The sequence below is a fragment of the Rhinatrema bivittatum genome, chromosome 11 (genome assembly GCF_901001135.1).
Source record: "Rhinatrema bivittatum chromosome 11, aRhiBiv1.1, whole genome shotgun sequence".
NCBI lineage: Eukaryota > Metazoa > Chordata > Amphibia > Gymnophiona > Rhinatrematidae > Rhinatrema > Rhinatrema bivittatum.
Window position 1 is genome coordinate 70,206,136 of NC_042625.1, and position 14,283 is coordinate 70,220,418.

The 14,283-nt window shown below is 47.6% G+C and overlaps 1 protein-coding gene across 2 annotated transcripts in view; it reads right to left on the bottom strand.

Annotated features, from left to right (window-relative positions):
• Positions 1-704: 704 nt before the first annotated feature.
• The window catches only part of STRN4 (striatin 4), a 50,563-nt gene continuing 36,984 nt past the window's right edge, over positions 705-14,283 (bottom strand). For both annotated transcript variants that reach the window (XM_029619138.1, XM_029619137.1), the window contains 6 exons: positions 9,384-9,505; positions 4,199-4,366; positions 3,457-3,597; positions 3,025-3,123; positions 2,579-2,665; positions 705-2,234 (listed from right to left, as the gene is read on the bottom strand). In XM_029619138.1, coding sequence (XP_029474998.1) covers positions 2,065-2,234; positions 2,579-2,665; positions 3,025-3,123; positions 3,457-3,597; positions 4,199-4,366; positions 9,384-9,505 — 787 coding nt within the window. In that variant the 3' untranslated portion in view covers positions 705-2,064. The remainder of the gene's footprint in view (positions 2,235-2,578; positions 2,666-3,024; positions 3,124-3,456; positions 3,598-4,198; positions 4,367-9,383; positions 9,506-14,283) is intronic.

The window sequence follows — 14,283 nt, forward strand, 5'->3', positions numbered from 1 at the left end:
GTCTGCTTCCATCTGCTGGTAGGTGAAACAATCCATCTGTATGGGATTGGTCTGGTGTAGCAGGACGATGGCAAGGAATATTATCCACAAAAGGAGGTCGTCTTAAATACAGAGGACATATTAGGTCGGTCCTGGTTCACAGGAAAGAGTGTCCCCGAATACTGGCTCCGTACTAGGGGGGTCCACGCCCCATTGAGCTAGCACCATGCTAGGATGCTAGCCCAGTACCAACTGACACACTCACCTAAGATCATAAGTGGTGCCACCATGCAGGGTCAGACCAAAGGTCCGTGGAGCCCAGTATACAATCTCAGTCCCAGACAATAGGCAGCAACCAGCAGATCTCAGAGAGAAGATCCATTTCTTTGTTGCTCATGCCCAGGGATAAGTGGGGGATTTCCCCCAAGTCTAACTGGCTGCTAAGTTGTTTAGGGATCTTCTCTCTAGAAACCTGCGCCCAGACCTCTGCATTGTATACATGGAATGTGATGACATATGTACATTACGCATACAATTATTACACACAAAATGTCACATGAACACACATACATTCTAACTTATATTCCAAAGTATTTATTGAGGCAAAAAGGTTCCCACCCCCCCTCCCATTCTCAATGATTCAACTGGACAAAGAAAATATTAAATGATTAAATAAATACAGAAAAACAAGTGAAACCGCATTAAGAACCCCTCACTTCCCCTCCCCCCCTCCTTTGTCAGCTCTGCTCCCCCCTCCCTGCTGCAGGTCAGTATCACACAGTGATGAACAGGCCTAGAGTTCTCCTGCAGCAACCCTGGGCTGGGGGAAGCAGGAGACGGTGGTACATGTGTGTGTTTCATTCTATATAAATATATGCGTTTATATTATAGACTACAGACAGAATGGGGCAAGGGGGAAGCCCTAGCCTAGAGATTGCACAGAGTCTCCCAACACTGCTCCTGAGCTCCTCCAGCCTATCAAACCATGCTGATGATTAGACAGGCAAGGTAGGACCCCCACAGAGGACACAGGGCCAGCAGGCCAGAAGGCTCAGACTTCATCATAACCTTAGATTTGCATATCAAAGTTATTAAAAAGCAAGAACATACAGCACCAAGGGAATATCAATGCCTCTTACTGGGCAGCTTCACTACAACTGATGGGCCACTCCCTCCCAGTAAACTTCAGCAACACCACTGGCTTGGGGGACAGTCTCCCTGTAACCACCAGCTCCCCCAACATTTCCAGGCCACACTTTCGGTAATCATTAGCTCCACTATCACCTCAGACACTGTCCCAATAACCACCTGCTTGACCACTGGCTCAGAGAACCTCTCCCCCAGTATCCTCCAGCTTTCACCACTCTCTCAGGAAAACTCCCCTCCCTGTAACCACCAACTCTGACCACTGCTTCGGGAACACTCCCTTACAGTAACTTCTGATACTTTATTGCTGTAAGGAGACAGAAGAGTTTGGTAATAAAGTTTTCAAAATCCAATAGGTAAATGGGAGAGGAGTAGCCTTTTGGGTGGGAGACCCTTCTTTTAGCATGGAGGTCATAATAAGCAGGCTAAAGAGGCTAGTGCAGAGGATGTCCCTACAGCCTGGTCAAGATCCCACAACAGTCCTGCAACCACATCAGAATCATCGCAGAATGCATTGCTGCTGATTACAACTCCTCAAACATTAAGCATGTTATCATGATCAAAGTCTTTCCACACACTTCCCCCACAGATTGTGGGATCTAGCAAACCACAATCATTCCTGTGCCCATGAAGGTTCAGAGTCACTGAAATCTCCCTTTCAGTCTCAAATGGCCCCTTGAAAGTCTTCTCAGTGCCTCAGATCTAGTCTCAGCCAGCCTCCTATGAGCATTGGGAGGCTCCTGCAGACCCTCTAAACTCTGAAATGCGTAAGGACATCCTCCAGGTAGTGGAATTAGCACCTCTCCGTAAGCGGGCCCCACAGTGCCCTCTCCAAGGGAGGGGTCACGCCTCGGAACTTTACAGTAATGACGACTGCTCTATCGGAGGAGCAGACACAAGGTGACATTGTCCTCCTCCTGCTCTCTCACACCAGCAGCATCACACGAAGACCTTGGCGAGGGCATCGGCCCCAGCACTGGCTATCAGCGGTTTACTGGGGTGGAAGGCCACATCATGGATGGCCTCCTCGTGCTTTCTGCGGTGCGCGGTGATCTCCTGCATGCACGTCCTGTTCTCCAGGCTCCAGAGGCGCAGTGAGCAGTCATGGCCTGGGCAGAGTGGAGGATGAAAAGAACTCAATTATAGAAGCACCAAGCACGCCGAGAGGGGAGAGAAAGCATAAGGATACAGAGACACTGGACTTTTGTGGGGTGCAGCAGAGTGTGTTAAGATAAAGAGGCACCCGACACTCAAAAGGATAGTGAGCTTGATTATAGAGATACAAGACAAACATGGAGGCGAGAAACAGAAGGTCAAGGTGGTGGAAAGAGAGATTGCCAGAATACAGGGACACAGATACAAGAAAAAGAGAAAAAAAAAAAAAGTATGAGGATTCAGAGATACTGGACACTGGAGGAGGAGGTTGGGAGAGAGAATGCATCATGCCACTTACTCCCCGACATTAGAAAGGTGGCATTGGGGTCCACAGCGAGGCACGTGACTGAATCCAGGTGAGCCACCATAGAATGCACGACTTTACCTGTGGAAAAAAAAAAAAAGAGGCAGGGAGCTTAGATCCCAGACTTCATCTCTGAGCATTGCAAAGCTGGAACTGTCTTCCCAGCCTCACACTCCCAGCATTGTACAGATAGCCTACCAGAGACCTAGCACAGGCAGACTTCTCTTTCCCAGCCCTTCCCTTTGCCCCCTTGCATGCGGAGGTCCTCCCCAAACTGTCACTAAACTTTCCTCTGTCCCCATTCCATTACCTCCATTTCCCTCTTATTCTATCTTCACTCCCGCCTGAGGCAGCAAGTGGCTAGTGTCAAAGATCAACTCTGTGCAGGGCCCAGAGCAAGAGGAAGAGAGTGGCAGGACACACTGGTTGCAGCACCTCACCTGTGCGGTTGTCCAGAAAGCGGATGCTGCGGTCCTCGTGCGCCGTGATGGTAACAGGCTCTGTTGGGTGACTCACCAGCTGGTTGATCGGACTGACTCCTGAAGAACAAGGTCACTGGGTCAGTGATGCACCAACTGACAGACATCCCTCCTTCCTCTAGGCTCTCCATCACAATAGTGCTTGCACAACTCCTCCCACCCTCACCAATCTCTCATCTAACTCAGTCAATGACAGGCAGCCACCTCTGGGGAGGTTGTTTAATGGGAAAATGGATTACATATTCCAAATGAAGATGGGCTAAAGTGGTAGCGGAAGTGGCAACAATAAGTAGACCCAGACATTGATAGCAGGTGGGAATGGGTACCTTTGTACTTTCTCTCTCAGACCCAATACACAATGGTGTGATGATTGGGTGGGTGAGGGACACTCACCTCCAGCACCCCAGGAGCCCAGGGTTAGTAAAGGACTGGCAGTGCACAGGTCATACACCACAGCATCTCCTGTGTGGAAGGAGGCCACCATGTGATCTGTATCCACGCTCACAAAGGCTACAGATGTCGGGATTCCCTTTTCTAAGGAGACAGACAAAGCAGCTCACGGTCAGAGAGAAGAGCAAAGAGCCCTCCTATGATACAGCCATCATTCATAGGCTGCTTCAGGCCTAACAGCGATGATCCAATTGCACACCCTGAATACAGCTGTGGCTGTGCAGTAGTGACGGGGGAAGCAGCAGCACATGCTGTACGACAAGTCTCATAGGCAACAAGCTGCAGAACTCTAAACCAAGATGCCAATGAACCAGGGATTGTTATTTAAATAAACGGACCTGGAGACCAGATAAAGACAATATCCTGTTTTTAACCTCATTCCTAGTCAAAGGGAGACAAAGTGACTTGCCCCGAGATCACGCACAGTCTTGAACTTCTCCTGACTCGCTGGCCAATGCTCGAGCCACTAATCCATTTCCCTTTCAAGTCTCCCTACTGCACAACAGTCTGGGACAATGCAGCTTCTGCACCCCCTCCTCACTCACTCAAAGTGCCCTCTAATAGAAGAAATGCAATTGAAGTGAGGCAGAACTCCTGCATGGCCCATAGGGAGCGCTCTACCTTTGGCTGAACAATTTAGGTCAAAGGCTGCTAAATCCATTTCCCATAACCTTTCCCACCTCACCTTTGTCTGCATTAAAGGTGCCTAGGCAGGATGCCTTCCCACCCGTCGCCCATATCCTGACTGTGCCATCGGCAGAGCAAGATGCCAGGCGCTGAGTGGAGCTATTGAATGCCAGTCCCCAGACAGCATCTGTGTGTCCTTCCAGGATGACAGTGAGAACACCAGGATCTATTCCAAGGGGAAAAAAAAACCAAAACAAAAACAAACAAGAGCAATCAGAGGCCATCAACAGCAGAACAAATGTACTCACAGCAGAAAAATACTACGGCTCTAAATGCATGGCAGCTGCAGCCAGTCCAGGTTTTACTACAACCTTCGTCAGAAAAGGAAAATTGGTTCTTACCTGCTAATTTATGTTCCTGTAATACCACAGATCAGTCCAGACAAGTGGGTTTTGCATCCCTACCAGCAGATGGAGGCAGAGAGCAAAACTTTGAGGCGCTGCTACTTAACTGAGAGCACCACCTGCAGTTCCTCAGTATTGACCTGTACCCAAGTCAAATAGTAGATTAAAAAAAAAAAATGCAAGGGAGGGGGGGGATTCTATGTGGGCACCGGAGAAAAAACCCTTAGATTGGAACCCCTAACTGAGGTCTCCCCAAAAATCTAGCCAAAAACATCTCCGATCAATTTTAACTCCGCCAATACCAGAACTACTTACAGAAAAACAGTTTCAGACATAGAAGCACTGGGAAGTTCAGTCTTTCAGCAGTCCATATCTGGAGCAGGTCTGTGGACTGATCTGTGGTATTACAGGAACGAAAGTTAGCAGGTAAGAACCAGTTTTCCTTTCCTAAACATACCCAGACCAGTCCAGACAAGTGCGATGTACCAAACCACCCCTACACCGGGCAGGAATCCAAAAGACCCGCTCTTAGCACACTTTCACCAAAAATCTCCTCTTCCTGCCAAACATCCAAACGATAATGTCCAGTGAAATTATGGAGCGAGGACAAACCGCGGCCCTATAGGGGAGACTAAGACTGAGCTCACGAGGCCGCGTGCGCTCTTGTTGAACGCATCCTGAGACCCATTGGAATTGTGCAGCCCTTGCTAATATAGGTCGAACAAATAGCCTTTCAGACAACAGGACAAGGTTGCCTTTGAAGCCTTCTCTCCTTTTCTCACACCACCAAACAGCACAAACAGGTGATCTGACCTCCTAAAACTATTAGTGACCTTTAAGTAATGTTACAGAGATCGACGTAGATGAAGATCTCTAGGCCACTCCGGAAAGGCCAATAACTCCACTGTCTGATTCACGTGAAAATCAGAAACCATTTTCAGCAAAAAGGAAGGAACTAATCAACGTCACCTTGTCATCCTCAATACACAAAAAAGGGTCTAGACAAGAAAGAGCCTGAAGCTCAAATTCTCCTGGCTGGAGAAATAGCTATAAGAAAAGCCACCTTCAACATAAGGGCCTTCAAAGTAGCCCATCTCAATGGTTCAAAAGGTGCTCCACAGAGAAATTGAGGTTCCGAGTCGGACACACCTTCCGAATCGGAGGGTGCAAATGCTTAAACCCCTTAAGGAAACGAACTACATTGGGATGGGAGGCCAAAGACCTTCCCTTCCATTTGCCCCTAAGGCAGCCCAGGGTGGAAACCTGGACACACAGCGAACTAAAGGCCAATCCCTTAGACAAACCCTGCTGTAAAAAGGACAAAATGTGCAGAACCCCTACCGACAGGGGATTCAGACACTGAAGACACCAGGCCTCAAAACTTTCCACACTCTTGACATAAGCCATAGAGATAGAAGGCAGACGCGCCTGAAGCAGAGTAGAATTCACTGGCTCCAAATAACCTTTTGTCCAACCGCCGCTTCTCAAAAGCCAAGCCACGAGACAAAAGTGACCCTCCCAATCTGAAATATGGGACCTTGCCTCAGCAACCACAGTAGATGAGGTAACCGAAGAGGCCCATTTACTGCCAGATACACCAGATCTGCAAACCAAGAGCAACGTGGCCATCCCGGCGCCACTAGCACCACTGTCCCTGGATAAGTCTCTATACGCCATAATACCTGACCAATCAGCTGCCAAGGAGGAAACACGTAGAGGAGGATTCCCGTCAGCCACGGGGACACAAGGGCATAGAAACCCATTGAGCCTGGCTCTCTTCAGCGACTAAGAAACATTGTCTTGGCATTGGACCGTGTTGCCATGAGATCCAGCTGAGGAACACCCCACCTGACACAGATGTGATTTGTGATTCTAGGCTTCCAGAGCTAACTCCCACTCTCTGGGATCCAATTGCCACCTGCTGAGGAAATCCATCTGCACATTGCCCACACCCGCAATGTGATATGCTGCAATTCCCTCAAGATGGTGCTCCGCCCATGCAAACAGCAGCGGAGTCTCCCAAGACTCTTCGTTCCCCCCTGGCGATTAAGCTACCATCTGTCCCTTGAGCCAGGGTAGAAACACCTCCAGGGCCCTGCGAACCACCCTTGTCTCCAGACACTTAATGGACCAGGTCTTCTCCATTGGTGACCAAAGACCCTGGGCAGATCGCCCCAGACAATGCACCCCAGCTTTGAGGCTGGCGTCTGTATTCACTACCACCCAGTACAAACGCAACACCTGGATGGAACTGAAGGCCCCAGTAGAAGCCAGAACGTGTGCCTTCTGAACCCAGTATAAGCAGGCCCGCTGCATTAAGCTGGCACACACCACAGCTCGTAGACTCAGGGTAGACACTTCAAACATCAGTTTCAATTGGATTTCCAACTTGCGGTCCTGAACATCCTTCAGGGGACCCGATCCCACCACTGAGATCATGGTCTTTTTGATCACTGCGAAACTGCCGCATCCACTCTTGGAGTCTTCAGCTGATACAAATGGACCTCCAATAAGGGATAAAGCTTCGCCATAGCTCTGCCAACCTTCAAGTCTTCCTCCAGGGAGTCCCACTCCCAGCTAATCAGCTTCTGGATCTTTTTAGACACAGGGAAAGCGCTAGGAGGGCCCCGAAGACCATCCAAAACCAGATTCCTGCCCTCACTGTCAGACTCTTCCTGAGTCAGCTTAATCCCCAATTCTTCCAACACCTGGGGAATGAGAAGGTGTAACTCCTCCTTGAACAGGCGGACCACACGAGGATCATCTCCTTCTGTCAGGGGTCCTTCATCCAGATCCGGATCATCCTTACTGGCATCAGGGTCAGGATCCTGTCCCACAACAGGATCCATGTCCAGGTCCACCCCCTGCGGAGGCACTGGATTCTCCTGCATTTCATTCGAATCATCTAAGTCCCGGTGGGTCGACTGACTTGCGCCTCAACCCCAGGAGCTTGATGGGATCTGCAGAAGCACCTGCTGTCCTTGGCTGCTTGGATAGACCTGGATGTTGGGCCTGAGATCTCAGGACACCTGCCCTCTTCCCAGCCAGGAAGGCTCTGTGTATAAGCAAAACTAACTCCAGCAAAAACCCCTCTGGACCCTTGCGCAAGGAGTTCGTCCTCCGAGTCCGCTCCTCCATCCTGGTCCCCTTCCATCCCCTGCACCGCAGGGGAGAGTGGGGGAGGAGAATCAGACTCCTATCCAGACATACCCTGGCCATGCTCCCCAAGGGTGCTGCTGCACTAGAGACTCCCCCTTAAGCCACAGCAATAACCTTAAAATTACAGGAAGCCTTCCTGGAGCCTCCCGAGGAGGAACCCTCCTCCCCCAAGGCACAGCCTATGCAGAGGAGCCAGCATTAAGGCGGGCTTGACCAAAGCCTGCAGACCTTGCAAGCCGCCATGCGCCACGTGGGAGTGAAGCTGCCACTAGCCCAACTAGGCCATACCACATGGTCGCCTCCGGTGCTGCTGCACTACCACAAGTGGCACGCAAAAAACTCAATGGGCCATGCGGCGTCGGCCAAACAAAAGCACCTCCGACTACAAATTTTCCCACCAGGAAAAGCATGGCTCAGCTTCCTTGCACTCCCCTCCTGTCCTGAGGATAGATTCCACTTGTCTGCCGCCCCAGCTAAGAATGCCGAACCCTGACTACCTCTTCCACTCTAATTTTTTTTTTTTTTTTTAAACTTAATCTCAAAGTAAGAGACGGGGGTACTTCCCTGAATTAGAGGCAGCAGCTGTCAGGATTCCCAGAGGAGCCAGTCCCCTGGCTATCAAGGACTGTGGTATCAGCAGGCAGAGCAGTCAGGGGTATCCAAACCCCTGGTCACCTGGCTCGACCCAATGGATGGCCCACTAAAGGAACCTAGCACCTTGGGGAGCAAATTACTGCTATTTAAATCTCCAAAAGTAGTCTCAGTCAGAACTGCAGGTTTGCACCTCTACCATCTATTGGAGACAGAGAAATACTGAGGAACTGCAGGTGGCACTCTCAGTGCCTCAAAGTTTTGTTCTCTGCCTCCATCTGCTGGTAGGGATGCAAAACCCACTTGTCTGGACTGATTTGGGTATGTTCAGGAAAGTCAAATTGCCCAGGAAGCCACATATTTACACCTGAGCAGATTTAAAAAACAAAAAACCTCAGGTGTGCTGCTGCATAGGGATTTCCATAGTTTATACTTTACTGACATCTAAAGGTCATACTGACTACTGCTTGTGAAGTGGCTTTGCGATGGGTCATTAAAAAAAGTACAAAAAAATAACCATTAAAACCCCACTTCATTTTCAAACTGTCATCTAATTTTTGAGAAGAGATTTAAAAAAAAAAAAAAAAAAACCCCCACCAAAAAATACCCCCACTGCTCTTAACTTGCCTTCCCTATCATTACAAATTTAAATGAACTGGAGGAGCTGATCATCAGCAGAGCCCCCACACAGGCATCACACTGATAAAGCATGAATACAGCACGAACAGCTGACACGTACATTTCAGGAAGGTGGGGATAATGAAATGTGCAAAAATCTTATAGCAAAGCATGGGAAACTATAAGAATTAAAATGTATTTGGACAAATACGCAAAAGTAACAAAAAAGTGTAAGACCAAAAGAGGAAGTAACAACACTAAGAACTGGCAACCAATATTTTAAAAGCTTGCTGACTTGAAGGGGGTCAAAATTAATAGATTTCTATTTGCTCAATATAAAATTGCTTCTGATTTGATGAAAATATGACTTAAAGTGTGATGAGATATAAATAGTACCAGACAGGCTGTGATGGAATGAACAGACCTCAGGACTTTGTCCATAATTCTGTGTGTCTGGTTGTCTGTACGCACCGTAATGGTCATAAGGGTCCAGGTTCAAATTTGGGATTTTCCAGCAGCAAATGCGACTATCAGATCCACCACTGTAACAGTGCTCACTGTTAAAGCCCATAGCGACGGCTAGAACTGGTCCTCTGCAGAGAAAGAACAGATTAGAGAGAAAACCCTGCAAAAAAAAAACAAACCCCAAAAACCTCAGCACCTACACAGCAAACCCACCATACCAAAATAGCACTGAATACCAGGATTCAAAATAGCAAAAATTAATGAAAAGGCAGCACTGAAAATACTGTAACATGCCCTAGAACAATTCACCTCCCACTTGGAAGAGCAGATTAGAAAACAGAACAAGCTGGTCTGCTATGAATTTCTACACTGAACCTTGTCTAACTTCTGGTCCAATTCATTGGTGAAACAGGCCAGAAGTTAAATGGAGAAATTACTTACCTGATAATTTTGTTTTTTCTTAGTGTAGACAGATGGACTCAGGACCATTGGGTTTATGCTCTCCTGCCAGTAGATGGAGACTGTGTCAGATTTCAAAGCTGATGTCACCCTAGATTCACCCCTGCAGTGACCTCAGCCCTTCAGTATTCTCTTCAAAAGCCATTGTGGACATACTAATCGAAAAAACGTAATTAAATATGATTAAAAACGGATAACCATAACTGTACTCAACCAAACACTGAACCCCAGTAAGAATATAGATGCCCTGATCTAGGGACCTGATGAAGGCTTATCTGTAATCTCTTGGAATCTATATCCACTCCACGGGCAAATCCTTGGCACCGTTCTTGGGCAACTAAGGGTGGGATTGCTGAGTCCATCTGAAAACACTAAGGAAAAGGAAATTATCGGGTAGCCAGATGGACTCAGGACCAATGGGATGTACAAAAGCTATTCCTGATCGGGGTAGGAGGCTGCCCACGGTCCGGTTAATACCACCCTTGCAAAGGCCGAATCCTCTCGGGTCTGTATGTCCAGGCAATAGAACCTGGAGAAGGTGTGCAAGGAGGCTTTATCGGTATTCTGTGCTTAGTAGGTTGTGCCCGTATGTACACGTGCAATGTTATGTGCACATTGTGTGTGCAGAGCCAACGCATTGCACGTACCAACTATGGAAGACAATATGGCATGTACAGAGACGTGCGCAAGATGGCACTGCCGCGGCCTACCACACAGTGTGGCAACCAAGCCTAAAGCGGGGCCTAGCCCACTGGGGAACCGCTTAAATGGCTCTGAAGTCCACTTTTCTTACCTCAATGGGATTGGGAATGAAGTCGGTATGGCGCACTGAGCAAGGAGACCGGAGGAAGTCTTACTGAAACCCTTCAAATGTCTCTGAATTGGGAGGTACATAATTTTTTTTTTTTTAAACTTACCTAGGCTCAGCGCTTACCAGGTTAGTACAGAAACGGTCTCCGTCTGCAGGGGGAGGGCACTTTGACCATCACCGCCACACTTTGCCTCCTGCACCCGCTGCCTTTCAGCTGCTTAAGCAGAAGAGTTCATGCTGGGAAGTGGCTACCGGACCAAGGCACACCTCTGAGGGATCTCTAAAATCGCCTCAGGAATTCTCAACTGGGGGAAGGACCTTTAGGTATCACTGCAGGAGAGCGGGGCTCAATTTTTCTCTCCAATTTAAATGTAGAATTTCTTCTTCCAAGAAGTACAGCAATCCCCATAGGGAGAGGTACATCCACCATCTGCTGGAGACTGAGAAATACTGGAAGGCCGAGGTCACTGCAGGGATATATATAGGGTGACAACAGCTTTGAAATCTGACTCCGTCTCCATCTGCTGGCAAGGGAGCTTAACCCATTGGGGTCCTGAGTCCATCTGGCTACATGCTAGAAAACTGGTCTTTCTGGATTGCTTTCTACAGAGGCTTGGTTAGCCCCATCTCCCTACCTGCTCCCTTCTAAGTTCCCCTGCTCCATCCTTCCTCCTCGTCAAAGGTTACCTCAGCTGCATACTTACTACCTCCCCTTCTTAAAAATGCTGACTCTTTCCTTCCTTTTACTTTGTCCTTCTACCCTTCCTCTTTTCTTTTAAGTTCTGGCCCTACTCTAGGTCTCAAATTCTTGAGCTGTTTTCTCTCACATCTTTGCATTTAATTCTTTTCTATACCGACATTCATGACACATGTCATATCACATCGGTTCACATCAAACATGGGAGTTTAACTTAACAATAATCATAGCTAGGGAGCTACTGATAGAGTAGTAAGTTACAAAGAACGAGGGTTACAGGAACTTGGAGTATGGAACAATAACAGTAAATATATGGAACAAAAATGGTAAGAAGAACAGTTAAATGATATATGTTATGACTAATATATATATAATAAATATGTAGAATATATACAATATAGAATAAAGAATACAGAATGTAACATTACCGCTTATATGGTTATTGATGGGCTTGTTTGAAAGCCATGTCTTTAGTTTTGTTTTTTTTTTTTTAAAGGTCAGTGGGCAGTGTTCCTGGCGTAGGTCTGGAGGCAGGGTGTCCCTTAGGGATGGCCCAGCTGCGGAGAAGGCACGTTCCCTAGTGGAGGTGTGAAGAATGGATTTGGGGGGGGGGGGGGGGGGGGGAGAACGTGTAGGGTTCCTTTATAAGCAGTTCTAACTGGTCTTTTTGAAGTGTGGAGTCGTAGCGGGATTTTTAGCTCGAGCGAGTGCTGATTGTGGATGGCTTTGTGAATGAAAGTGAGAGACTTATGTAGGATTCTAAAGCTGATAGGGAGCCAGTGGATATTCCTGAGGATGGGTGTGATGTGGTCTCCTTGGCTGGAATTGGTTAGGATTCTGGTGGCGGCATTCTAGAGCATCTGCAAGGGTTTTATGGTAGTTGCGGGGAGTCCTAGAAGGAGGGAGTTGCAGTAGTCTATTTTAGAGAAAAGGGTAGCTTGGAGGACAGTCCGGAAGTCATAGAAGTGCAGGAGTGGTCTAAGTTTTTTCAGAATTTGTAATTTGTAGAAACAGTCTTTTGTTGTGTTAACAAATTTTTTTTAAAGTTTAGTTGTGTGTGGTCTACTGACAAAACTCAAGACTTTTTTCCCCCATTTGTAATCCAGATTTAGACCACACGTCTCTTGAATCTGTTCTTCTCCGAGCACCTTCATACTGCTATTTTCCCACTCCTCTCCCTCCTGTCTTGGATCATAGAAACATAGAAACATAGAAATGACGGCAGAAGACGACCAAATGGCCCATCCAGTCTGCCCAGCAAGTTTCCCTCATTTCTTCTCCCATACTTATCTGTTTCTCTTAGCTCTTGGTTCTAATTCCCTTCCACCCCCGCCATTAATGTAGAGAGTGGTGATGGAGCTGCATCCAAGTGAAATATCTAGCTTGATTAGTTAGAGGTAGTAGGGGTAGTAACCGCCGCAATAAGCAAGCTACACCCATTCTTATTTGTTTTTACCCAGATTATGTTATACAGCCCTTATTGGTTGTTTATCTTCTCCCCTGCCGTTGAAGCAGGGAGCTATGCTGGATATGCGTGAGGTATCAGTTTTTTTCTTCTCCCCTGCCGTTGAAGCAGAGAGCTATGCTGGATATGCATCGAAAGTGAAGTATCAGGTACATTTGGTTTGGGGTAGTAACCGCCGTAACAAGCCAGCTACTCCCCGCTTTGTGAGTGTGAATCCTTTTTTCTTCTCCCCTGCCGTTGAAGTTATGCTGAATATGCGTGAAGTATCAGTTTTTCTTTTCCCCTGCCGTTGAAGCAGAGAGCTATGCTGGAAATTCGTGATGTATCAGTCTTTCTCCCATGCCGTTGAAGCAGAGAGCCATGCTGGATATGCGTCGAGAGTGAAGTATCAGGTACATTTGGTTTGGGGTAGTAACCGCCGTAACAAGCCAGCTACTCCCCGCTTTGTGAGTGCGAGCCCTTTTTTCTTCTCCCCTGCCGTTTAAGCAGAGAGCTCTGCTGGATGTGTGAAGTAACAGTTTTTCTTTTCCCCTGCTGTTGAAGCAGAGAACTATGCTGGATATGCATTGAAAGTGAAGTATAAGAATGGAGTGATCAAGCTAGTTGAAAGGCATCAGGAATAGAGGAAGGTGGAGGTAGTAATTTGGATATTTGGTTTGGGGTAGTAACCGCCGTAACAAGCCAGCTACTCCCGTCTTTGTGAGTGCAAATCCTTTTTTCCACATTTCCTCTTGCTGTTGAAGCTTAGAGTGATGTTGGAGTCACAGTAACCATGTGTATGTTTATTGAATAAGGGTATTGTCTCCAGGCAGTAGCCATCATTCTGGCGAGTCACCCACTCTTCATTGGCGGCCTCTTGACTTTATGGATCCACAGTGTTTATCCCACGCCCCTTTGAAGTCCTTGCTGTAGCTTCCAAACTGTTAGCCAGTCCTCCAATGTGATCTTTTCTTAGCTCTCCTCCCCTCTAACAATCCTACAGGTGCAGATTAATAGCAGTCATCCTTCTCCATACTCATTATCTGTGTGTTGGGGAGGGAGGGGCCCTGTTCTGGCTGCTCTTTTGCAGAAACAGATTTTTCTCTTGCTGATAGCATCCATCTAATTCTTTTCTTGTGTTTTGACCATTTAATCTGGGTGCACTTGCACTTTCCAGTGCTGACCGCTTCTGAACCGGAAGTCCTGTATTTTCCAGCATCTGGTCATGTACCTCCCCTAACCTGTGGTTTTCTGTGAACTGCATATCCTCTTCCTCATCCTCAGCTGATTCTACACGCTCTCAGATCTGTCCTTGACCCTTCCTTTTAGCGTTTGTTCTCTTGAGTATAGTTTTTTTTTTCCCCCCTCAGTCAGATTATTAATACGTCCCCCTTGCTGATCTTCTGCGTTCCATACATCACCCTCTGCAAAGCTGTAGAGCACCAATTCTCTTCTGCCTTCCCTGCTATTCTCATGTTACTCTGTGGCTTTGCTC